Genomic DNA, 25,440 nt, shown 5'->3' on the forward strand with positions numbered 1-25,440 from the left:
TTATCAAAACTAGTAATATCAGCCTGCTGCACTGACTGTATCCTTCGAGCGTGTTGTTGGGCCATCTAGTATACAGTGTATGGGCTCCTTGCGCAAACAAGAGAGGGCGTTTTTTTTCACCACTTTCACGCCATCTTGCCTGACTGCAATATTTTGCCGCGAAGCGTGGCGGCCACTGCGTGTACATAGTACAAATCCCCTGGTGTACGTGCGTCACACACAAGGAACGGTGGGCGTGCGTCAACCAACGAAATGTACATGTGTCCCGCCCATGGGACCTCGTTGCTAGGTAAAAGGACGCCCTCTTTTGTTGGCACACGGAGCCCATAAGAAGAAAGCAAAAAACGTATGCAATTTTCAACAACCTGTCAATTGACTGATATTTTGAATTAGAGAGTTCTATAGAGGAATCGATGTTCATGTTCAAAAGGATGTTTTTCACTGTTTTCTCGAAAAAAAATCTAATATCCATTGAGCTAAAACTTCAAGAAGTTAAGTTTTGAACATTCTTCATTGAATTTTGAGTGGTGATATTATTGGAAACCTACAAACGGCATGTAATGTAAATGATGCCTTTGAATTTACACGTGAACCTAGTCAGTATCTCTTTGTGTTCATTTAATGATAACATCTTTCGTTGTTGTTTGCATCTTAGATGCGGAAGGCATCCCCGTTGCTAGGTTGGAGGAGATTGCGGAGAGAGCATCCGACTTGGCCTACGACAAGCAGGACAAGGGACCCTACCAGAGTTTCAGGTACAGCCAGTGATGAAGTCGAGTCCATCGCAAGTCCATCTGAAGCCTGTCACAAGTCCATCACAAGCTTATCACAAGCACAGTCACAAATAAATCACAAGTCCTTTCACAATCCCAGTCACAAGTAACAGAGGATGAACAGTGAAAAGGAAATGCCTTTGTCTCAGTTCATTTGAAAAGCTTGTGACTTAATTGTAACATAGGACTTGTGAAGGCTTGTGATGTACTTGTGAAGGCTTGTGATTTACTTGTGATGGACTTGTGAAGGCTTGCGATGGACTGGACTACATCACTTTGTAAAGCCTCAACACAGTATTCATTCATGCTTTCAATCATAACTAATATTCTCTCATCTCTAGTTTCCAAGGTTGCAACTTTGTGCAAAAGCACCTTGTCAAATGACCCCTTATGCCTGAGAAGACCTATTTTTGTTGGGACGACAACATTATTCACAAGGTGTAAGAAGATGGATCCGAACCTGGGTCGTATATAAAGCAACCCAAAATATAAGCATATTTTCAGAGGATGGGAAGCGTCCAAAATAGACCCCAGAAATGTATGTTTAACCCTCCTATGATATTATACATTCTGTGCAAAGTTGTCCTTGCAGCCAAAATCAGTCAAGTGACTGTTTTTAACAGTTAAAGAGCTCCCAGTCTACAATGCACTGAAAAGCAGGATTGACTGACTGTGACTGTTAATGCATGGAGGAGAATTACCTCCATGGTTTATGTAACTTGACACAGCTATGCTTTGGCGTGATTGATAGGCCAGCTGTACCTACCACTTGTCTGCTTTTGTCTGTTGACTGAATTTGACTAGTCACAGTGCTTGCCTGAAATATGGCATGGCAGGGAAGAGAGGATTGATTTTTTTACTGTTCGGACAGCAGGAGGGTTAAATATGCATTTTTTGTCTGTTGACTGAATTTGACTAGTCACAGTGCTTGCTTGAAATATGGCATGGCAGGGAAGAGAGGATTGATTTTTCGACTGCCTGTGACTGTTCAGACAGCAGGAGGGTTAAATATGCATTTTTTTGTCTGTTGACTGAATTTGACTAGTCACAGTGCTTGCTTGAAATATTGCATGGCAGGGGAGAGACGATTGATTTTTTTGACTGTCTGTGACTGTTCAGACAGCAGGAGGGTTTAATGTGCATTTGTTTTCTGTTGACTGAATTTGACTAGTCACCGTGCTTGCTTGAAGTATGATCTGACTGTTGGTGACTAGCCTGTGTAAAAGGCATGGCAGAGAAAGAGGAAGAATTTTTGGCTGTCTGTGACTGTTCAGACAGCAGGAGAGTTTTATAGAACGACCCCTATTAGGAAATATAGAACAACTTGACCATCCTGCCTTAGTTCTGGAAACATTTTTCTTTTGATGTGTGACTTCCAGGGAGTCGTTAGTGAAGGCCATGGTCATCATGAGCAAGATCAGCCAAGCTGTACAGGAAGGGGAGTATGACTCCAACGTCCCCATGGATAAGGTATGTAAGGGTCGGCTGGGGGCCTCTGGGTAGGCTGGTCAAAGAACAAGGGATTCCATCTCATCTGACAACCAATATAAATAGTCAAAACGACATTCGCTTTCTAGAGATGATGAGGACACCTGAATTCAGTTTGATATTGGACTGATGTGGCACAGTGAACATTAATGCTGACCAAAGTGGGGAAAAGTAGAATCAAGAAAAGAACAGAAAACCTCTTAAAATGAGTGTTTTTACCCATCCTGGAAGCTCAAAACGAGATGTCTACTTCACTTATGAAGAAAAAAACAGAGTAATAAAAGTAATAATAATAATATGAATTATTTAAACAACGCTTTCCATGTCACAAAGACATTTAACAAAGTGCTGTACAATTAAAAATCCACAGGTTGTTAAGAAATTCAGATAAAAACAGTCATAAACAAACAGAATTAAAACTTAATTAAGCGACACAAGAGTTATGCTTAAAAAGATGGGTCTTCAAGTAGGTTTAAATTTCAAAGGTATCAGCAGATCGGATTGCTGCCGGTAGCCTATTCAACAGACAGGGGGCACTGTGAACGATCCATCGCCATAGTATGTAGTTTACCCTTGTGTTACTTATGCATAGGGAAAATTAATGCTGGCCAAAGTGGGAAAATTTCTAAAAAGGGGCTAAAAAAAGGAGCTAAAACCCTTATTTTTGGCATCTAGTAATGAAATTTGACCAAATTATTATTTTTTATGTCTACATGTTCAGCACATGCAGCATGCCAAAAATCTGAGACACTGCAAAATTTGAGGTCACCAAAAAATTATCCTGTAACGCCTACCCCTATTTTCACAGAAACAAATACTGATCGTTTTCATCAAAGATATGCATTATTGATAAAGCAGCATTGTGGCAGGTTGTTTTGAACAGTGATGATGCTCGGATTGGGTGTGAAGACCCAATTCCGTGGCGCTGCTAAGCACACAATTTTCTGCTAACAGAGCCTCCGTCTATTCACGAAGACCATAAGCAGTAAGCATAGCAAAAAGCACGCTTACCTCAGAGGAAAAAGTTGCTTAAATCTGTGACGAAACAATCAAAATCTCAATGTGTGCTCAACCATTAGCACATGAAATCGTGCTTAAGTAGCGAACATTTCTGCTATGGTTAGCACATCTTTTCTGCTTACTGTTAAGCAGCGCTATGCAATTCGGCCCAGGACATGAATCCAGCGTTAAAGCTTGTTTTAAAATTGCATATTGATGCCATACATGTGTGTCCCAGAGTCTACAAGAATCCCGATGACCTGACGCAAAACATGATGTAAAGGGCGCCACAATCCACTAAGATCTTCTCTCCTATAAAAACATGTCTTCAATCTGCAAATGTGAGGAGCCCTGGTGCCACTGACCTCACGTTTCTCCCCCCCGTGTGTGATGACACCGCGTGCATCAACCCCCATGCCCCAGTCACGGCCTACTTACCAGCACTGGCCTGCAGCTTTTCACTTGAATAATTCACGAGGCCTGATATCAATTATAGGGATTTTCTGTCTCTTTTCGCTTTACTTTGATACCTTTCGAGTCGGCGCTGGCATTACTAAGTAAGCCGCAGATCTTAAGCCCACGCTCTCCATCTCTCCCAGTTGTTTTTGATTTACCGAGTCGTCAAACCCAGACAGGTGCAGTTGTGTTCATCTTCGGCTCTTCAAAGGCATATTGCCTGAATTTGTAATGCAAAAATCTGGCCCAGATCTGTCCCTCGAAAAATACGGATTTTTTTCGTAAATTTTGTTGTTGTTGTTGTTGTTGAATTGTACTTTAATGTTTCACGATTGTTATTGTGGGAGAAACTGATTCTTGTAGATTTGGTAACGGGGGGGGGGGGGGGGGGAAATCAAATTTTTTTTAATTAAATTTTTTTTAATTGAATTTTTTTTTTTTACTCTGTTTTGTGTAACTCTTACTTGACTATCATCTGTGAATGACATGATTTGATTGAACTTTGCTATCGGACCAAATCACGAAAAGATGAATATGCACGTGCTGCATGGGACACGTGTCACTTACTCGAACAACGCAGATGTTACCAATGATTTCTAGGCTATGCACAAAAAGGTCACACATGTTGGCAATGTTGTGCATTAATTTTTTTAAAGGTCTGTGATGCTTGTCACAGGTGATGAAAATCTGATTTCAAGGAGTTGGTAAGCATAGAGTTTTGCTTACCACACTCAAAACAACTCCCCTCCCCCCACCCACCCTCTTGGTGGATTTTGTACTAGGTTGGCTACTGTTTGTTTTTGTCCGTAAATAATATATATGTTTTGATTTTGTTGTTGTTGTTGTTGGCAGATTCAGCCTCCAATAGCTCGGCGTGCTGCCAAGGTCAAGTCTGAGATCTGTGACTCGGAGGGCCTGGGCCACAAACTGGAGCTGAAAGACAGCGAACTCAAAGACCTGAAACGACAGCTCAAACTCAAGGTGAGTATCACCTGACACCGTTTATGTCAAATTAATACTTAACAAAAATGGCTGCAACAGTCAAAGTCTTTCATGTAGTCAATTCTAACATAAGTTTAATCTTGAGGACAATTCAGTTCGGTTGGACTTTGTAATGACATTGTGAAACAGGTTTTATATGCTGTACCTAAACAAAATCAGGAATTTGTAATAGTTTTTAAAATTTTTAAAGCAATTTCTGGACATTGTTTTCCCAAAAAAATCCAAAATAAAATAATGAAAAGATTTTTACTGGTCTGCCATTCACATGTAAAACAATATTGTATAGGTACTAAATGGTTAAGAAATCTCTATAAAGAAAACCACCATACCATACATTTGGACATGACAAACATACTCTTTGGCTTCAGAAGTTTTTGTATAACTATGAAAGTGAATCAAAAAGAAAGTGACCTGGATTAATGATTTTTTTTTTCTTAAAAAGAAATCAAATTTGATAAAGTAATGAAGTACCGGTATGTCTTAAAAGAGCATGTTCTTCCACTCATGTGAAAATAAGAATTACTGAAATTGATCAATACTATCAGAAGTTATGCACATTTTACTAAAAGAATCTATTTTTACAGCTGTCCATGGAATGCCATTGGAAGCTATTGAGCTGAATGAGAAATACAGATTACACACAGGCATTAAAATACAAATGTGATTTTAATAATTTGAGTCAAGACTGGAACATTATTTTCACTGACAAATTTTTGTTTTGAATACGAGGAACAAAGTCAACTTTTTTTTCCCCTGAAATACCGGTATTGTTTGCGATTTTTATCTGTATTCCTTTTACAATTTTCGTTCATTCATGGATTTGGGAAATTGCCAGAGGACAGAATGTTGCATTGTATTTAATGGGTATTCATCAGTTCTTAGAACAGTAAACGATCAGTGGTGGACAGCTGAATTTTGTGATTTTTTATTAAAATAGACGTAACTTGGGAATAGAGTGTGGAAATGACGTGAAATGTTCACAGTTACTAGTCAGTAACATGTACTTTATCACAATGTTATTTTTATGAAATGGAGCGAGCCACATATTTAAAAACAAATATTTTTCAAATTCGGTCACTTTCTTTTCGACTCACCCTGTACAGATTTTTTGTTCCCGATAATCACTATAAAAATTTGTTTGTGGGGCCCATTGTGGTCTTATAGCGAAGCTGTAGTAGTTGCCAAACTAATGAAACAAAAAAAAGGGGATCTGTGGGTCTAAATATTAAATATGTTTCCCTCTTCATCAGCAAGAGGAGGTGAGTGCCAACGCAGTCCGTCTGGGCCTGGTGGAGAAGAAACTGGAGAACGCCAGCCGAGACGGGGACGACAAAGTCCGCAAAGTGGAGAGGGAACTCGCCCAGCAACAGGAGGCGCTCAAGAAGAAAGAGAGGTCAGACAAAAATTAGCCGATACTTGTATCCTGTGACCTGCTGATCCAAAACTATTGCTTAGCCAGTTTCTGTGCTGAGCTAAAAATCAGACGAGAGCCAGTCAAGAGCAATATACATTACATGATGTTTTTAACCGGTATGCTGTTTCTGCTGAGCAAAAAGAAAAAAAATTGCCGATACTTGTATCCTGTGACTTGCTAATCCAGAACTATTGCTTAGCCAATTTATTTGCTGAGCTAAAACAAAATGACGAGAACCAGTCAAGAGCAATATACATTGTATGATGTTTTAACCGGTATGCTGTTTCTGCTGAGCAATTATGTGAGGTATTCTGGCAAAATGAGATGGAACTGGGCAGAGGTTGTAGTGGAGAAAAATACAAAACAAGTCTTTTTTTTTTGATTTTCAGATCTACTGATATTTGTAATCTTTGATATGTCTACTACACATGATGTAAAGAAATTGTCTCAAAATCGTGGAATAAAGGTTTTTAAGGAAACACATTAACCGTTTTTCATTCTCAAGACTACAAAACAGTTTAAAGGGAAGATACATCATTTGCAAACATCACAAAACGAAATGATCGAATTATCCCGAAATACCTTACTGGATTGTTAGGGAATGACAGTCTAAAACATTCTGTAAAATCGTGGCTCCTGGTGTGCTGTCATTTTCAAGAAAAATGGGATTTTTCCAACGCTGGTCGGCCGACCAGCGTTGGAGAAAACTGGCTTTTTTCAAAAAGTGCTCCTAATTTTTCATAATTAGTTATTCCGCGTTTTATTTGCAATTGATTACACACCTGTGAAGGGGTTCAAGCCTGCTAGACTGATTTTCTGACCTTACAATTCCGCAAGGTTTATAAATTGCTCTGTTTCATCTTAAGTGGGGTCAGGGAACCAGACTACAAGAACTTGATTGGTTTTCTTGGTTTTTCCAGCATCTACAAGCCCAAATCGTGAAACAAGTCATTTTAACAATATTTGCTATAACATACTAATCCTCCAAATCCAATATTTCTGAAAATTGCAGCAAAAGCAAATGTTGTACATTCCCTTTATTTTAAAAGTTTAAAGGCCTTTTCTTAGTTATTTTTTTGACGTTTCGATAAATGCGAACTTTAAACAGCCATAACTTGTCAACGAAATGTCTGATTGAAGTGCAACACACAGTATTTTAAGGAGAATTTTATTCTCTTTCATAATACCCACAAACAGTCGTTTCGACCTCTGTCCAGTTCTTTCTTATTTTGCCAGAACGCCTCACATAATTATATGATCCAGTAGTTAAAGATAGAGTTTATCATTTGCAGCTATCCAAAAAGTAACTGACTAAATTATTTTTAAAAAGCATGCGTGGTTTAAAGACAGTAATGGCACTAAACTCCCTGTGAAATTATTCCTTCTGGCATGCTGTCATTTTGAAGATTGCAATAAAAGAACGTCATTCCCAAAGATGAAGATGCGTCTAAAGATGCATTTTTGGAAACTTCCATTAAGCCAAAAAAAAACAGTCTCCGGTTTCTGGTATGGAGCTTGCCCAAAAAGTGGTGCGTCGACGCGGCTTTTTTTTTTTTTTTTTCCTGATTTTTTGGCTTCAAATGTCGGCTGATGACTGCAAATGGTGCCCGACTAAACTTAGTGCAAATATATTGTAGTCCAGAGAGGCCACATAAAGCTTATTCTCGACCATAACCCAATCTAAAAACACGTTAAAATTGTGCAGCAGCAGGATTCCAGTCAAACCAGTGAGTTTGGCGGTTTTGAGACATCATCTTTCATTGAAAAAAAAACTTTTTCATTTTGCCGACGCGCATGGCTACGGCAACGCGCGCGCATACCAGAAACCGAAGACTTTTTTTTTTTGGCCTTAGTAGTTCGTGTATAATTTTGGCGAATCCGTAAAGGTGCGCACAAGCATTGACAGGACGCACGTGTACGCGTACATGGTTGCTATAATTCATCGGTTCAATGCGTGACATAGCGTAGCTGCAATTGGCTGTATGCGAACGTGTCCCGGACGCTGATTTTGGGCGCAATTCAAAACACGACTCGGCAGCTTTTGAATTGAAATCGAGATCCTAGAATATTGTTTTCTCGAAATAAACACCATTCACTGAGCTAAAACTTCATCCATCAGGTTAGTGGTTAAGCATCAGTCTTTTGTCTTTGAGCATTTTTGTTGCTTCAAATGAAAGAAAAAGCACAAGTTACAAATGATATACTCTACCTTTTAGCAATGGCTCTTCAAATTAGGTTTTTGCCCTTCACCGACGTTTAAACACTGTATACTCAGTGTGTTACCTGAAAGTTGGAAAAAATCACTCGGGTGGGACTCGAACCCACGACCTCCTGCTTTCTAGTGCAGATCATGTCTTACCACTCGACCACCGAGCTAACGGGATCGGTTGGCTGGTTTGAATCTGATGTACATAGCAGCGGGTACGCATAAACTATTATAAGATGGAATTTTTTCCAACTTTCACTCGGGAGGTAACACACTGAGTATACAGTGTTAAAACGTTGGTGAAGGGCAAAAACCTAATTTGATTTACATTATCCCGATGCAAAATTCCATCTTATAATAGCAGTGGCTCTTGATGGGAGTTTCTCTGTGTATTGAATCATTTGTGTTGACTGTCATTGCAGGGAATTTGAAGACACCCTGGATCACATGCAGTCGGACATCGATGCCCTGGAACGGGAAAAACAGGAACTGAAGCAACGACTGACCCAGGTCTCCAAGAAAGCGCTGTTTGAGAGCCTGACCAGCAAAACAGCGCCCTCGGGCATCGCAGCAGTGGTGGCAGGAGCGGCCGGAGGCAATCAGGGTAGGTGGTGCTGATGCTTTCTATGAATGCACTTAACGTTTTCTGCGTTGTAGGCCTGTTGGCTTTGTGCATGAAGCGTAGATGGCGTTTAGTGATTACTAATCACCCACTATGAGCCAGGAATGTCTGAAACGCTTTTAGTCCGGACAAAATGTCTGAAAAGTGAACAATGGCACACATTGCAGACATTTGGTCACTGTTTCAGACATTTTGTTTTAATCCTTTCTTACTTTTGAGATACTTTGAATGTTTGAAACGTAACCCTATCAAGGAAATGGCAAGTCAGTCGCCTGGAAATGTCTGAACTTGACACGGCCATTTTCTTGATAGGCTTATGTTTCAGATGTTTCGAGGTGAACAGAATGTCTGAAGCTTATGTTTCAGACCATCGAAATGTCTGAAACGCAGGTAGGGGATTTGTCTGAAACGGTGACCAAATGTCTGACATGTGATCGCCATTGCTCATGTGTCAGACATTTGTCCCGAACAAACGCATTTCAGGTTCATAGTTAGAGCTCTGTGTGTTAGATACACCGAGAATGGTTCCAAGAGACCCGCCTGACTCTCTCTTTCCTGTTGGTCGAGTGGTAAGACATCTGCACTAGAAAACAGGAGGTCGTGGGTTCGAGTCCCACCCGAGTGATTTTCTTCCAACTTTCACTCAGGAGGTAATACACTGTTTTATAACGTTTTATAGGTTTATAACGTCGGTGAAGGGCAAAAGCTAATTTTTGTTACCTAACTTAATGAATTGTTGCATGAGTGGAAACAGTTTTCACCACAAATCCAGTGGTAGTGCTGGTGGGGGATCCTCCCTAGTTTTTCCCTTGCCCCCCCCCCCCCCCCCCCCCCCCATCCCCAGATTGTCCCCCAGTTTTCTCCCAACTCTTTATCAACAAATAGATTAATTTATGTTTGTTTTCTTCGCTGTTAAGATTCACAATATGTGGACACATTTTGGGCCAATGAAAGCATTATACACATTGGTACTTTGGTAGACAAAACACGCCACACATGCATTTACACAGCCGTAGATAGTGTGCAGCCAACGTCTTTGTACCTTTGTTATACATTTGTTACACACCATTCTGCGCTTTGATACATTTCTCATTCATAAAAACGACTACACTCTTCCGAGTTGCTCTAGTGGCTTATTTCCGGCCCATTGACAATGGTCACACGCGCCATTTAATAATGTTAAGACCTGTTAATAAACAAGTGGCTACAAGAGAAAATATATAATAAATTCCACTCAAGTGAAAGTTGCTCTCCCTGTGCTATGTTTGAGTTTCATCCCCAAAAATAGATTTTTCTAGCAATGCAAAGGTGTATTACTTGTGAATGAGACATCGAGAGAAAAAAAATCTGCGTACGTTTAGTTTAGGGCTGACAATAATTCAGGCATATTGTTTTGTGTGTTATGGGCAAAGAAACAACCCAGGGTTGAAAGCATCCAATATAGATTTTTTTTCTTTTTCCCCATTTAAACAAAATATATCAATTGAAAATTCATTAGGAGAAAAAAATTGAATATGTTGATAAGAATGGGTTCTTCTTGCGTTTGAATCCAAAAACCAAGAGAGTAGTTAGATCTCTGGATGCTTGCATCTGCATCTCCATCAACATCGATCAGACCATAGTACTTGTTTGGTGGGCGATAGAGGGGGCACTCGAAGATGTGTGGTCAGCAATCTGCTGCTCCGGCTCCACATTCACAAGCTGGGCATGGGTTGAGCAACTTGAATGTAATTACGTATTCTTAACAAGCTGTGACATGCCGTGACACGTGTCTTCCCCCCCCCCCCCCATTTTGTCTCCATAGGAGGAACGTCACCAACCAGTCCCACAGGGGGCGGTGTGCCCATGGGCGGTCAGGTCGTCATCAAGGACTCACCCATGCTGGTCCAACAGGTATGTCATGGGCAACGGCAAATCCAGAACCGAATTTTTAGAGGGCCAAAAGGCAGCGGCGCACCCAGGATTTATCATTTAAAGAAGGGGGCTGACTGGCCACTCGTTGTTAATTTGAAAGGGAGTGGGTTGGGGGGGGGGGCTGGACCTGACATGTTATCAACTGATAAAGGCACACAAATATTCACTTCTTCAGTGTGCATATTTACCTTTGAAATGTTGCCAATTGGACTATGTAGAATCACCACTATATAAATTCAGAGCGTTGCAACCACTACAAAGTAAGGGTGTTGCCTGTCCCATACGCTTTTGGGACATTCTATCAGTTGGGGTCCACTTTTTTTTCTGTCCCAGTTAGTTCTTCTGACATCTTTGATTTTGTAATTCTGGATGCACTCCTTAATGTATTTTTCCTCCAAGAAAGCTAATGTGAAGCACTCGAACAAACAACAAATAAAAATTAGTTTGGAGTTATTGAAAAAAAAAAACTTGAATGGAAAATTACAAAGTTCAGATGTAACAGGGACACAGAAGAATGTCACCCTTTGGACCCTAAATTTATAGAATGACCCATTCTGTTCAAATCAGGCATCCAGTCTACAGACTATAACTCCAAAAATTCTGACTGTTTCCCAGCTATAACCAATACATTGAAAGCCAAGCACACCATTTTCTTTCAGCATATGAACCCAAGAGGATGCTATATAATTTGGCAAGGAGTCAATAAGCGCAACGGGGTTGATCTTGAGATTTCAGATTAATTTGCTGCTTTTTATAAGGACCTTTAAATTATACTGTATTTACATTATATGTATTATTTGTATAAGTTTTAGCAACATTTTCTCTCTTTTTTGGTTGTAGATTGAGTCTTTGAAGCATGCCTTATGCAAAGTGAAAGGGGAAAACACGCGCCTCAAGTCTGCTGATTTGAAGGTGAGATGACTTACAATTTCAAATTAAAAATATTTGTGATTAGAATTATTCTTACAATGGATATTTAGGTGGAAAATGGACTGTGTGTGCACGTATTTCAGGGACATGCACGCACCCTGGGGTACATTACCCATCCTTGTGTGCGGGGATCTGTTCTAGCTACAACAAATTTTAGAACATTGAGAATGATCAAGTTGATGTACTTGGGGTACAAGAGGTGATGAAAGAAGTCATGTGAACAGTCCTCAATCAATGCAATTTCTCACTGTAATGACAGTACAGTACACAAATATAACATGGTTTGAGGGTGGATAGTCAGTATTAGCTGCCCAAGGTATTGGAAGTTGATAGACTAGTTCCCAAGGTGAAGCTGAGGGAAAAAAACATCTACTATACCTCATACATATTCTCCAAAATTTTGTTGAGTTACACATCTTTTGATGTAGCTAGGATGATGTTCCCGCCTTCGTCGTACGGTTGCTTAGTATACTCGGTAGACTATCACACAGGTAACTCCTGTGATAGTCAACAGCGCATGCGTATTTACCCTATGCGTGAATCCTCGCATGCATGCTTGGTAATATAAACAGCAAAACTAGCAGGTGACACGTGATGGTGAATGGACCAGTGAGAATTTGTCTCTCGCTCATGAATATATATGAGGTATAGTGATAATACGTATTTGTATTCCTTATTTCATTTTTCATTACCCAGCGGATCATGGACACCTTAACCCCTCTGCACGTGCCCAAGAAGCCGACAGGGCTTGCCAGCCCCACGGGCTTTGTGGCCTTGGTGCCTGCCGCAGAGACTAGTGAAGCCCCGCCAGCAGAGGGCACCCCTGATGTCCCCGCAGCCACTATCGCAGAGCCGCAGAAGGACGTGACCATTCTTGCCAGGAGAACAAGGAACTTGCTCCATGTAAGTTTGCTGTGGTGCCTTGGGAATACAAGTATTGGCGCTGAGCCCTATCGAGGGCGCCCTTTACACAGAGCAGTGGCTTGATTTTTGACCCAGATGTCTGTGCTTCAATGTTGCGTACTCATTTTTACATGTACAAATAATGATATATTGGCTTTCCTGTACACTGGTAGATTTTCGGAAAGTTTCGGCTAATTACAAGCACAGATGTCTAAGGAATTACAAGTAAGGATGGTATGATAAAAAGAAATGTACAGAGACATTTTATTGATTCTCCAAAAGTTGTACTGAAGAAAATCATTTTCATTACCTTTTTCTTTCTTTTGGCACTGTTGAACCTGGTATCAAAATTTCTGGTCCTTTAAAATCTATAGATTGTCAATTTTTACCTTTGTGTAAAAAAAGGCAGCAAACGCCCATTGCAGTACTGGCGAAGTCTTTGTAGTAATTTTACAGTGTAGTAGTCGGTGAAATCGTTTTGAATGATCACAACAGCTGATCTTTCATGTTAGTTGTTCCCAATTGTTCAAAACTTAATCCTAATAATTAAAATAATTTAAGTGCCTCAGGAACACTCGTCTGAAAGGGGTGCAATTTTCACATAAAAAATGTATTATTTGCATTCTTTTAAAATCGGTTCTTGTGATGAAGTCTTTCTGATAATTTTTTTTAATCTGAATAATCTGTGCAGGAATTGCATCGTCTGAGTGCCAGCCCCAAAGTGGTGGACATTACTCATCGTAAGCCGGGCGTGGTCCCGGCCATTGACAAGGCCACGCCCCTCCACCAACTGGTGGACAAGGTGGCCGGCGTCCAGCAGCTGAACACCAGTATAGCACAGGTAAGAAATCAGGGAACCAGTGCATTCTAGGTCAGAGGTCACAGAGGCTGCTGCTGTGCCATGGCCGGAAGCATATTTTCATAAAACTGCGAAGTGCACAAATGTTTGACTAGCAAAAGCAGCCAACGAAAAACTTCATGTGATTCTGCTAAGTGTTTTTTTTCTAATTCCTTTGAGAAACTTGGCTCTCATCTTGACATTGATAAGATGTTTTGCCCCATGCCAGTGTTTAGAGTATTTCTTAGTGGTTTGAACAATCATCTTCCTGTAAGTGATTCATTCTAAATTTTCGAAATAGAGATTTTTAAAAAGTTTCTTAACCCATTAGCACTTGTATTACATTGTAATACATTGTATTTATTCACTGAAGATTCAATGAAACTAAAGAGTGCTCGAGCGGTTTCGGGCATTAGAGTGAGTTATAGGCAGGGCGGTTTGGGGCGCTACAGTGAGTAATAGGCTGGGTGGTTTTGGGGACTACATTGCCTAACGAGTTAAACAAGCCCTTTTGGTACCCAAATGAAAATTAGTCGATCCTATCCATTAACAGATCTGAGACTATGAGGACTTGGGCATATGTATTGAGAAAAGGGGAAGGTTTACTCTTACTGGTAGGGGAGAAAATCAGCTTATATCTCTTATTTAACTGGTAACTCGCTTTCCTGTTTGTCGATGATCAGCTTCAGAGTGAGATCCGAGCACTGCTGTCCAGCCAGCGACCAGGGGCCCAGGCAAAGACCGATTTCTCAGTCTTCCCATCAACCGACTTCTCCAAGGTAAGTTGCTGAGACCCAGAAAATTTCCTTTGCACAAATATCACGCAGTGTTTAGGAGGTCCGTATAATTGGCCAGAGGTGTGGTATCCAGTCTACATAATCCACTGTTGCATTTTTCATTCTCCACAGGCACAGACTGAGAAGATTGGTGCCCCGCGCATTGGCAAGCTGTCTATTCCCCTCATCGGTGACCAGCAGGCTTGCAGCTACTCGGTCAGCCTACAGCAGTCCCAGCTGCGTAGGGTTCACTCCCAACTCATGGCCTGAAATCCTGGAGCTGTTTGGAGTATCACAAGCCTATTTATTAGAATAATAGAATTCTGTAATGCAGCCATATTAGTTTGGTATCCTGTGGTAATAATGGAGATCTCCAGCGAGTGGGCCTTTGCATTACTGGCACCAGTCTGATTGTGGGGATTTTTCGAAACCCGGCTCTGTCTGTGTCTTTGGCTTCATCCCTAGTTTCAGAAGCAAACCATATGAAAAAACTGTACTGTACATTGTTGCCTCATACAGCATTTTAATGTTCCTGAGGCAGGCATAGACTGATTTTAAGCTAGAGTCTACAGACAGTCTGGGCCAAAAATCTCCTGAAGCCAATTAAACCGCGACAAAACCCAAAGTTTAGAAAAACACCCTTTTTGTTCACGGCTACAAATATTTGCAGTAGTTTGCAGTTGCAATTACCGTAGCCTAGCCCCCCCAAAAAAACAATTCAGATGTAGCCATAATTAGATATAGCTGCTCTATATAATCAAGCTTTATACATTGTTATCGTCTTTGCTTCTTGTGTTATCCATCATTGTTGACAAATTGTTTGCATGGGTAAAAATTATGCTTCTGCGACCAGTTAGCAACCCGAACGTGAATTTGTGACGTAATGGACCGTATTTGTGTTGTGAATTTGCAAGCATATTTCACATTAAAGATATAGTCCATCATTTGTAATTTGTGCATTTTGTTCGTTTGAAGCAACAAAAGTGTTAAAAATCTAATGAAGGATACTGAACAACTAACCTGATGAAGTTTCAGCTAAGCTTCAGCTGTATATTCCGAGAAAAACAGCATTCTAGGATCTCAATTTCAAATCAAAAGTTACTGAATCATGTTTTGAATTGTTTTGAATTGCAGCTATACGCGACGTCGCGCACTGATCCGACGAATTATAGCAACCGCGCGCGCATGTGCGTCGTGCCAATGCTTGCGCGCGCTTCGCCGAATAACAAAACGAACTACTAATTTAAATTTTGCTACGGTGCGTCTTAAGACGCACTGTTGGAAAGGCCTTCTTTCGTTGATAACTTCAAAATGACAACTTCCCAGAAAGAATAATTTCACAGGGAGTTTAGTCCCCTTAACTATCTTACAACCAAGTTTGTTTTTCAACAATAATTACGCCAGTTACTTTTCGGATGGCTGCAAATGATGGACTATAGCTTTAAGCATTTCATTATGTCTAATTCGTTTCACTTTCAAGTATACCAGTAATAAGGCATGTAGCAGTGATGTTGTCAAGTCAATTACAAGTTCAGTCACAAGTAATTCAAGAGTCCAATCACAAGTCCAATCACATGTCCAATCACAAGAAACAACGGAGGATCAATAACAAAAGAATGCCTTTGTCAAAGCTTATTTGGACAGCTAAGTGATTTGAATTTGGACTGGAAGACTTGTGATGACTCCACTCATAGAGCTATATTAAATTACTAGAGCGCTAACTTCGTGTACAAAGTAATGCCTGCTGGGCGCATCCATGTTTGTGCACAAGCCTTTGTTTTGTACGGCTTTTGTACGGCTATTTGCATATCTGCGTTTGTATTCCATATCGATGCGTTATCGAAGCCAATACGCCCAAAACCGAAATGCACGATCAGCAAATGAGCATGTCATTTTGCTGTACTCAAACAACGCAACGCGTGCGCGTATTTGTTGCAGATGCTTTTTGCCGTCACGGTTTTTTTTAACCGTCAGTGACGCTTTTAAGTTGTTTGCGTATGTTCTACTTGCGCGTTGCATGTAGAGTACACTTTCAAAATTCAATCTATCTAATTTCAATATGTTCTACAAACACGCACATGAATTCAAAATGTCTGCGCCCAGGAAGGCTTCAAAGCGTCTCCGTGCACAGAATGACGAGTTAGCGCTCTAGTAATTTAATATAGCTCTATGACTCCACTACACCCCTGGCATGTAGATAGAGACATTAAAATACAGGACCTTGGAAATGTTAGTAAAAGGTGTCAGCAAAAGTGCTCTGGAAAATTGGAAAAAAAATATGGATGTAAATCTGCTGTATAGAAGTAGATTAAATGCATGAAGTATCACAACCCTACACAAAATATCTTCCCTAGTAATCCTGTTAAGTGTAAGATAACTAATTAAAAATGTGCAGAGCTACCTGTTCAAGTCCAGAAGTGTTTTTATTCAATTTTGCTAGAAACTTCACCTAGGGAAGGTTATTTTTTATCTTGATAAGAAAGAGGGATATCGGGAATGTTTTCCTTTTTTTTTTTTTTTTTAGAAACAGTACAAATGGTGAGGAGGTATGCAGAAAGTTGTATATCCATCCATTTTTAGGAAGCAGGGAACTTCATTTAGTAGTGATAAAATTGGGAATTACAGGTTGTTTTATGATGCAAAATCAGTTTAACATTAGCTTTAATGTGACAAAGTTAGAAACAGTTATCCAATGTTATCTTCTCCTGTTTCAACCATTGCAGAATTTTGACATCCAGTCTGTCAAGTGTTTTTTTTTTGGTCAGGGTCAGGGGTACTTTTATTCTTACCAAAAATGACAACATTTTAAAGAAATGTCAAGGTTTGTGGGATATTGTAGAATTTTGTAGTGAAATGTTTGCCGCATTTACAAGTTTTGTGCAATACAGTGTTGTGTGCATTGATCGATAAAAACTGATAATCAACTAATAATAAAAAGAACAATTAACTGCAAAAGAAACTTGATAATTCTCAAGAAACGTCGAAAGTATTTTGTTGAGCCACTCTATTTAATTTGCAATTGACAGTAGACAAAATGACGTCCCACGTTGTTTATATGTGCGCTTTCTTATGTGAATTTTATAGTGGTTCTCATCCTCACCAGGGTCCCATAGGAAAGCACACAGTATGAAAAAAAAATGTGATGTCCTTGTTGCTTGGGGTTCAATAATCAAATTAATATTATTATCAGCGTAGTGCGATAAAATTATGAAATTTTGGAAATCTTACAACGTATTATTACAGTTACCATAATGGTGTTTGAAGATTTTTCTGTCTGTAGGGCGTTTTTTGGTTGTTTTCCTGGAAAATTACATGCAGGTGTCTGAATAAATTAAAAACATGCATATGCTTCGAAAAGAGACAATGATTATTTGTTGTCATTTTTTTAAAAATGTCTCCATTTGTGGTATCGCTCCCTACATTCTTTGCATCAGTTCATAAAACATTTAAGCAGTTTAATTCACATTAATGAGCCCTTCCCATGAAGCGTTTACATTTCGCGCATATATCACTGGTTGGCAAAGTTCCCCACGCGTCAAATTTCAAAAACTGGTTCGTACTGAGAGCATGGGCGTCGCCAGGATAGGCCGGGGGGGGGGGGGCTTGGCGCTTGCCCTCCTCCCCCCGAAAAGCAACAACCAAAAAAGAAAAAGGGAGAAAAAGAAGGGGGGGGGGGGAAAGAAGACGCGGTGCGAAGTCATATTGCTATTAATTTAATGCACATTTGACAACTTGGGCGTCCGCAGGGGTGTCAATGGGGGTGGGGTTGTCCACCACTGATCATTTACCGTTCTACGAAATGATAAATACCCATTAAATACAACGAAACATGGACTTTTCCAACTTCGATGAGTGGAGGAGAACTTGCAAAGGAAAACATACCAAAATCGACTTTAATATCTCAGAAAAAATAGATGACTTGTTCCTCATATTCAACGCACAAAATCGACAGTAAAAATACTGATTTAAATGACAAAAATCTCATTTGTATTTGAATGCTTGTGTGTGATCTGTAAATCTTACTTAGCTTAATAGCCTCAAGTGGTGTCCATGGACGGATAAAATTGGTTCTTTTAAAACGTGCATTACTTCTGATATTTTAAAATGTGCATTACTTCTGAGGGAATAGATCAATTTCAGTAATTCTTGTTTGAGAGAACATGCTCTTTTAAGATATACTTCGATCGAGAGGACATGCTCTTTTAAGATATACTTCATTAGTGTTTCGAATTTGATTGCATTTTAAGAAAAACAATCAAAAATTCGGGTCACTTTCTTTTTGACACCCTGTATAACTTTTTTTTCTAAACCAGAAATGTAAACAGCTGTAAAAATATTCCCAACTTAGGAAGTGAGGTCAGACAGCCGGGTCGGATTGGGACTTCATCAGGTATTAACCAATCTGTCCCGTGCTGACCCATCTACTCATCCGTGTTCTCAAGACCCGTAAGTTTCTCTGACGTATGAAGAAACCAACATCAGTTATTTCTTAAAATATATGAAATGATTTCAAATGCGACTTAAAAAAAAAGCCGATTCGGTCTCGTTTCTTGTATAAGTTATTTTGTCCAAATTTCTCTTAAAAGTGGACATTGTGTACATGCTGGACTTTACCAAGATCTGTTGACAAAACAGCCAAACGATAAAAGCATGGACATAAACATCATAGCAGATTTGTAATGGAATAAATATCATAATCAAACACAAAACTACAAATAAAATAAACATGTCAATTTTTAAACCATAAAAATCTTGCACATGCTACACAATATTGTATTAATATATGGTTACGTTGACAACAAGCTGCCCCTGTGTCGAGATACGTCTTTCCTTCACATCCTTAATCTGCTCTTCAAGTTCACTTCGGCAGTTTCATTTTTGACTGTTAAAATCGGTAGTAAATAAGTAATGAGTGCACGAGGGCCTACAGGACACTACGCAAGGTGGTATGAAGATCATACTTTTTGGGTCTATTAAACAGAAATTTTGAATGATATACTTTGCAGATTAGTGCCCCCCCCCCCGTCTCCTCCCCAAGAATTTGTAAAAGGGAGAAAAAGAGCTGTGTGTATGCCTACTGTTCGCAACTTTAACGACCTCCGGAACGCAGAATGACACCCCCAACCGAACTTTTAACTTTCTTGAAGGGTTTATGAGATGAATTTTTCCTAGGAACACTTTTGTGCTACTTTCTACCCTTCTTAAATATACCAGTATGAGAGCAATTTGACGTCCCTTTTTGGTTAATTTGATTGAAAAGTGTATTTCTTTTAACATTAAAATTGTTCGATATTTTCCAGACAACTCGAGGGGCTGTTGCTGTACGTTGCTTCGGCATAACATCTTGACCAAAGATCTTTGGTCTTGACAAACAAAACATAACACGTTGATGATCGATGATTGGCTTAATCTTTTCTGGACGATTGAGGGCTCACTAGTCCGGATTTCCGAAGAGTGATTCATTTTTACTACAGGTACTGTACAGCATTTTGAAGACGTATTGAATTTATAAACATTTCGTTCGTGCTATCGAAGAGAAATACAGAAGTGAAAATCACTTTTTTTGGTAATCAATACATTTATATTTAAGCTTAAATTAGTTTCAAAACTTCAAAAGATTTTGTAGGAAAAAAAGAGAGGTGTTACATGTTTACCCCCAAGCAAAAATGATTCATCCCAAATAGCTGCGCGCTGGATGTTGTTAATAGTTGGTGCCCGACCCCATTATATGGAGAACAATGTTGGAACCGCACTCAACATTGGTAGATAAACATTCTCGATATGGCCCCGAGGGCTGCCAAAACAGACGAAGAAAAACGTGAAATTGTGCTGGAATACTTGGAGAAACAATGTGAACCAAAAGAACGTAAAATCATGCAGGATTTTCCCGAAGGTAGGCAAAATTTCGCTCAGTCGTATTCATAACAAGCATCCATCTGTGCACGTGTGATGAGTCTCAGTCTCACTCTCATTTGTTTACATTTTGGGGTTTGTGTGGTTTAGGACTGTTAAGTTCTTAAAGTATCTTAACGTTCCAAAATGACTTGTGCAACCTCAAGCAAACTTCTTTTAGCTATGCTCTAACAAGCTTAGTTTTCATAATGTTCAACAGCAGTACTTTGGTTGCAAATGCGACTTTTTTGTCTGATGTAGGCCTAATAATATCATTGTCATGCTTGTTTATTCTGCATCATGCATCCAGCGAAGTCACCTAGCACTGACTGCACTGCACTGCAGCGCACATGCTGAAGCCAATTTTATTTTGCAATTACAGTGTCGTGATTGTGCTTTCTGTAAATTTACGCAAGATAGAATCTTGCATTGCCAAAAAATAAGAGGGGAAAAAAACGACCTTGACACAAACGTACGAGCAAAAGTTTTGATTTTCTGAGGCCACGCACGGTACTCATGATACTATGAGTATGGGTCATGCACGCCCGAAATGGTAGGAACCATCCGGGTACCTGTACAATCTTGTGCGTTGAGTGTTTTTACGCAACCCTGGAGCGTGTCTATGTAAATAGCCATGTTCACGGGTGTAACCCAACCGCGTCATTTTATGTCAAGCCATGGAGGAAGAAAATCTATTTTCTTCCTCCATGGTACATAATCACTGCACAGGTCCTTGAAGAAAATAACGATCCACGATGAAGATTCAGCCTAAAAAGGATTTCACGCCAGAGTGCACACTGGTTTTGTGTACAAACCAAATTTGTGTATAAAGGAATGACGAATGCTTGGTTGATTACCATGCACAGCGTGCGCACCAGTCAAACTTTGCCAACTGGCGCCGAAGCGCACACTCGACGACTGTTTGATGCACTACTTGCTGTACTTTTGTGAGGTTGTAACTCGCATCACGGCTGCGGTACTGAAACGGCAGCCAAAGTTGGCCGATAATCAGTGCAGTGTTATACAAATATTGAGTGGCTCAGAGTGAAAAGGGAGGAATATTATCCCAAGTTCAAATCTGGACTTTTCCATTTCACGAGGCAAAGCCGTCATCTAAATAGTGGATCGTTGATCACATGTAATTGAATTGTTCATCCCAACGCACGGCGTGGCCGCGCCACAAAAATAGAAGTTATACTGCACGGTGAATAGAACTTCATTGTTTCATTACTGCAGGTGGTGGCGCAAATGATGGACTGTAGCTTTAAGAATAAAGTTTTGCATTTAAAACGGTTTTGAATGTACATACCCTGCTTGTGCTACACAAATGTAATATCGCAATTAAAATAGCGTATTTGTGAATACAATGACCACAACAAATTCCGTATTTGCAGCCTGTTTATGGGAAAGCAAATATTCTTACAATGTTAATATTATCTAAACAGGTGTTAATCCCCCCAAAAGTACTTGTAAACATTTTCAGCTGGCTTTTCTTTACTTTGTGATTTTTATGATCAACAAAAGCAAAATCGATCCTACCGTACAATAATCATAATTGCAAGATGGACAACATATTAATTTGATTAAGTCATGTGTTTCTCCTGTTTAGACCTAACATTCACCTCGATGTTAAGGCAAAAAGCGGCGTGATCTTGACAGCAGAGCTGACAACTTACTGGGACTTGCTACGACAGAGGAAAGGATCGACCCCAAAGTGTTTGGTGTATATGCATGGGTTAGTACGTCTCATGGAAATGGCAGGTATCCAGAATTCGAATGAGGACAAAGCAAACTGACCAAAAAATTAAGGTTGACCCCAGTTCTCGACCGTTACAAAATTATTCTATAGAGGGGTGATTTGATGAGTTTCACTAACGGAAGTGGTGGCGCTCTTCAACAGCTTCCAAAAAATTTGCGAAATACAAGCGACTTAATGGCCGGTTCATACTTCACATGAATCGATTGTAAATTGAATTGATGACATCACTGCAAAATATTTGCGCTGCATGCGCCTTTGCAAAAGTAATACAAATTTCAACTCGTGCAAATATTCCCTGCAAATGTTTCATGACGTCAGATTCCTTTCGCATTCGCGTGAAATATCAACCGGCCTTCAGTCACCGAAGTTGAATAAATAAGTACGGAAACTGGAACATAATCAGTACAACTATGCTGACTTTGTGCCAGTGCAGATGATCAAATAAACTCTCAGTTGGGGACACGATTGACGTCATGGAAAGCTTCCACGTACTCTTATTGCAAAATGCAAACTATATTCCAGTTTAAGGCAACTGTACCCATGGGTTGCAGGGTTGTGAATGTACCCCCCCCCCCCCAAAAAAAGACCCCCCCCCCGAAAATATATGTACATGCACGTGGGTTGTACATTGATACAGCTTGATTTTGGACTGATTTCTTTAGCTACATGTACTGCAAGTGTCACCACTAAAGAAATAAAACCCACACTTCTTGAATTATTCGAATGGGCCATAAAAGGAACTTGATGATATTTTTTATGTATTTTTTTAGAAATTATCCTTTTCCTCTGAAATCTGGATATATACGCAACCGACTTTATAAATTTGTATATCAGATTTAGAGACTTATACCAGAACCATTCTCTTTGTTTTACTGTAGCACTTTCAATGCGCTTGCTGAAGCATATGCCAGTGTCCGTGATGTCCTGCACGAGGGAGCATTCACTGTGGGAAAGAAGGACAGAACACAACTCATGGTGGAGGTTTTTTCACTCTCAACTACCAGCTTGTGACTGGGAACGAATCCTGGATGAATTTTCGAGGTCAGATTCAATTATCTGACGCCTCATGCGCACTTCAGCCTTCGGCATGGGAATAGACATTCCAGACATATGAGTGGTTGTAGTATGGGGTGCACCATCTTCATTGTCTGCATTGTGGCAAGAAATTGGGAGAGCCAGGAGAGACGGCAATAAGGCAGAATCCTACATAATGCTGACACCATCCAGTTGCAAGCATGCTGATGACGCGATCAAACATCTTTGTAATTACTCGAAAGTATCACTGCATCAGGAAGTTCATCTTGGAAAATGTGTTCTAAAAGGGTGTATAGACTTTCCAGACCAGCAACGACATACAGTGTGTTGTTGCTGCTTCGGTGATGGCATGTCCTCTTAGCTAACATGTATGAGGTCTCTCTCCAAGTCTCGTTGATGGCTGCAGTTTTTGAGCTTATCTCTGAGCTTGTTTGGACTTTTGGGTGGTCGAAGTCCGGATAGGAACTGTGTGCCCTCTCTGGTTTCAATCCATCAACAAGCTTGACGAGCTGGTAGTAGGCTCTAGCCGACTTGGAGTTGGCAATATATTTGTCCATGAGTTGCTCAGTGCCATCGAAGGGACGATCCCAGGCTTCCTGTTATAGGACTCACTGGCAATGATCAAACATCTTTGCGATTTCTCGAAAGTATCCTGCATCGAGAAGTTCCATCTTGGAAAATGTGTTGTACAAGGGTCTGGTCGTTGTTCGGACCTTCCAGACCAGCAACAACATACAGTGTGGGGTTGCTACTTTAGTGAGCCATGTCCTCTTAGGTTATGTCTCTCTCCAAGTTAAGTTCATGGCTGCAGTTTTGGAGCTTATCTCCAAGCTTGTTTGGGTTTTTCACCTGGAGTCAGCGTTCGAAGTCTGGATACGAACCATTAGCCCTCTCTGGTTTGAAGTCAAAGATGCTGTCATCTTTCAATCCATCAACAAGCTTGAGGATGTCTCTCAGGTAGGAGGCTCTAGCGGACTTTGATTTGGCAACATACCTGTTCATGAGTTGAACATTCGTCGAAGGGACGATCCCAGGCTTCCTGTTTACAACTCGCTCCCTTGATGTGTTGTTCTGAGTAGTTACCCCTGGTGCGTTTCAGTGTGTCTATAACAAAGGCAACAAGTTAGAATAACAAAAATAGGCACAACTGAATAAGATAATGAAGAATACAACTTTTCACAGCAAATGCACACAAGAGAATTAATGATGCTTTGTTTTTGGTCTTTCCATGCATTCTTAAACAAAATCATGCAAGCACACAGGTATTGGAGGATAAAAAAGAAGAGTATTACCTTTGAATTTGTTGTTTGCAAATTCATTGACGAGGTCAAGGGGCAAGTTTTTTCCTGCCCCTCCCGCAATATTCGCAGTGCGGTTCCAAGTCATATTGTGGATCAATCTTGCCGGCAGCCATTCGTTTACACCTGCCAAAAATAATGTCATGAAGGTGAATTATTTAAAGGTGATTATAAATGCAAGGCAGATTATGTAATGATAGCAACAACTAAGTGACATTAATGTAGCCTACATATGTATTAATTCAAGTAACATTTGATTAGTTTATCCTTAGTGACGGTGATGATGACGATAAGAATGATGTTACCACTAGTGTATTTCTGAATTACAATTGAAATTAACTTATTTACAAACCTGCTAGAAGTCGGTATGCCAGCGTGAGGTGATGTGGAATGGACATTTTCCATAGCCTCAACATCTGGGGACCATCAGTTTCCCTTTCTGCATCTCTGAAACTCATTATGAGCAATCCATGCCCCACGAGTGACCGGCTGTAGGCTGGCACATGATCGTTGTTGACGTCCTTGCTGGTGACCTTGCATTTACCACTCGTTTTCTGTTCACGAAAAAGTCTGAAAAGTAACAGAAATGTTGGGAAATTGTATCCATGAAGTTAGCATAGCATAAGTTGGTATTGAGAATAATCAAATTAACTATTGGGAACAGAATGCGATTAATAACGATCAGGAATGTACCTTTTTTCCCACCCCCATCACAATGCCCATGCCCATACCAGCTTTTCAAAAATAAACATTACAGAATTTTGTAACATGTGGTCAGGGAATATGGAGATGAACCCTGTCCAGGAAAATTAAGTTAATTTTGAACTTTTTGAGTTTTGTGCACAATATTTTCTTGCCGGTAAATTATACTTACCTACAACACTGGACGAGGGTGACATACCGGTAACATTTCAACGCTTTGAGTAACTGCTGTGGTGTCTTGTGTTAACATGCTACTCGCCGTGGTGTGCTGTGTTAACGTGCTACTCGCCGTGGTGTCCATGCCATGTGTTAACATGCTACTCGCCGTGCTGTCTTCGGTTACTGCGCTTACGTTTTCTTGTGTGCTCGTTGCGCTGTTCTCTGTTGCAAAAGACGATACAGGAAGAGCTACAGAGATGTCCAATGTCTCTTC

At 40.2% G+C, this 25,440-nt stretch overlaps 1 protein-coding gene and 1 long non-coding RNA gene across 2 annotated transcripts; both read left to right on the forward strand.

Moving 5' to 3' along the window:
• The first annotated feature begins 606 nt into the window (after positions 1-606).
• LOC119739777 (dynactin subunit 1-like) lies at positions 607-15,246 on the forward strand. The gene is made up of 11 exons (XM_038214845.1): positions 607-755; positions 2,153-2,243; positions 4,569-4,697; positions 5,969-6,111; positions 8,761-8,942; positions 10,765-10,853; positions 11,715-11,786; positions 12,501-12,707; positions 13,399-13,548; positions 14,229-14,324; positions 14,454-15,246. The coding sequence occupies exons 1-11, from the start codon at positions 622-624 to the stop codon at positions 14,589-14,591; spliced, it is 1,431 nt and encodes a 476-aa protein (XP_038070773.1). The 5' UTR covers positions 607-621; the 3' UTR covers positions 14,592-15,246.
• A 4,529-nt stretch (positions 15,247-19,775) lies between these two features.
• LOC119739572 lies at positions 19,776-25,212 on the forward strand. The gene is made up of 3 exons (XR_005272594.1): positions 19,776-20,214; positions 21,823-21,948; positions 22,851-25,212. It is a non-coding gene; the product is annotated as an uncharacterized LOC119739572 (long non-coding RNA).
• The last annotated feature ends 228 nt before the right edge of the window (positions 25,213-25,440 follow it).

This window comes from Patiria miniata, unplaced genomic scaffold (assembly GCF_015706575.1).
Source record: "Patiria miniata isolate m_02_andy unplaced genomic scaffold, ASM1570657v1 HiC_scaffold_4, whole genome shotgun sequence".
Taxonomy (NCBI): Eukaryota; Metazoa; Echinodermata; class Asteroidea; order Valvatida; family Asterinidae; genus Patiria; species Patiria miniata.

Coding starts and splice junctions, on each gene's coding strand:
- LOC119739777 (XM_038214845.1), top strand. CDS start 622: ATGATAACATCTTTCGTTGTTGTTTGCATCTTAGATGCGGAAGGCATC. Junction 2,244..4,568: donor CCAACGTCCCCATGGATAAG/GTATGTAAGGGT, acceptor TGTTGTTGGCAG/ATTCAGCCTCCAATAGCTCG. Junction 4,698..5,968: donor AACGACAGCTCAAACTCAAG/GTGAGTATCACC, acceptor CCTCTTCATCAG/CAAGAGGAGGTGAGTGCCAA.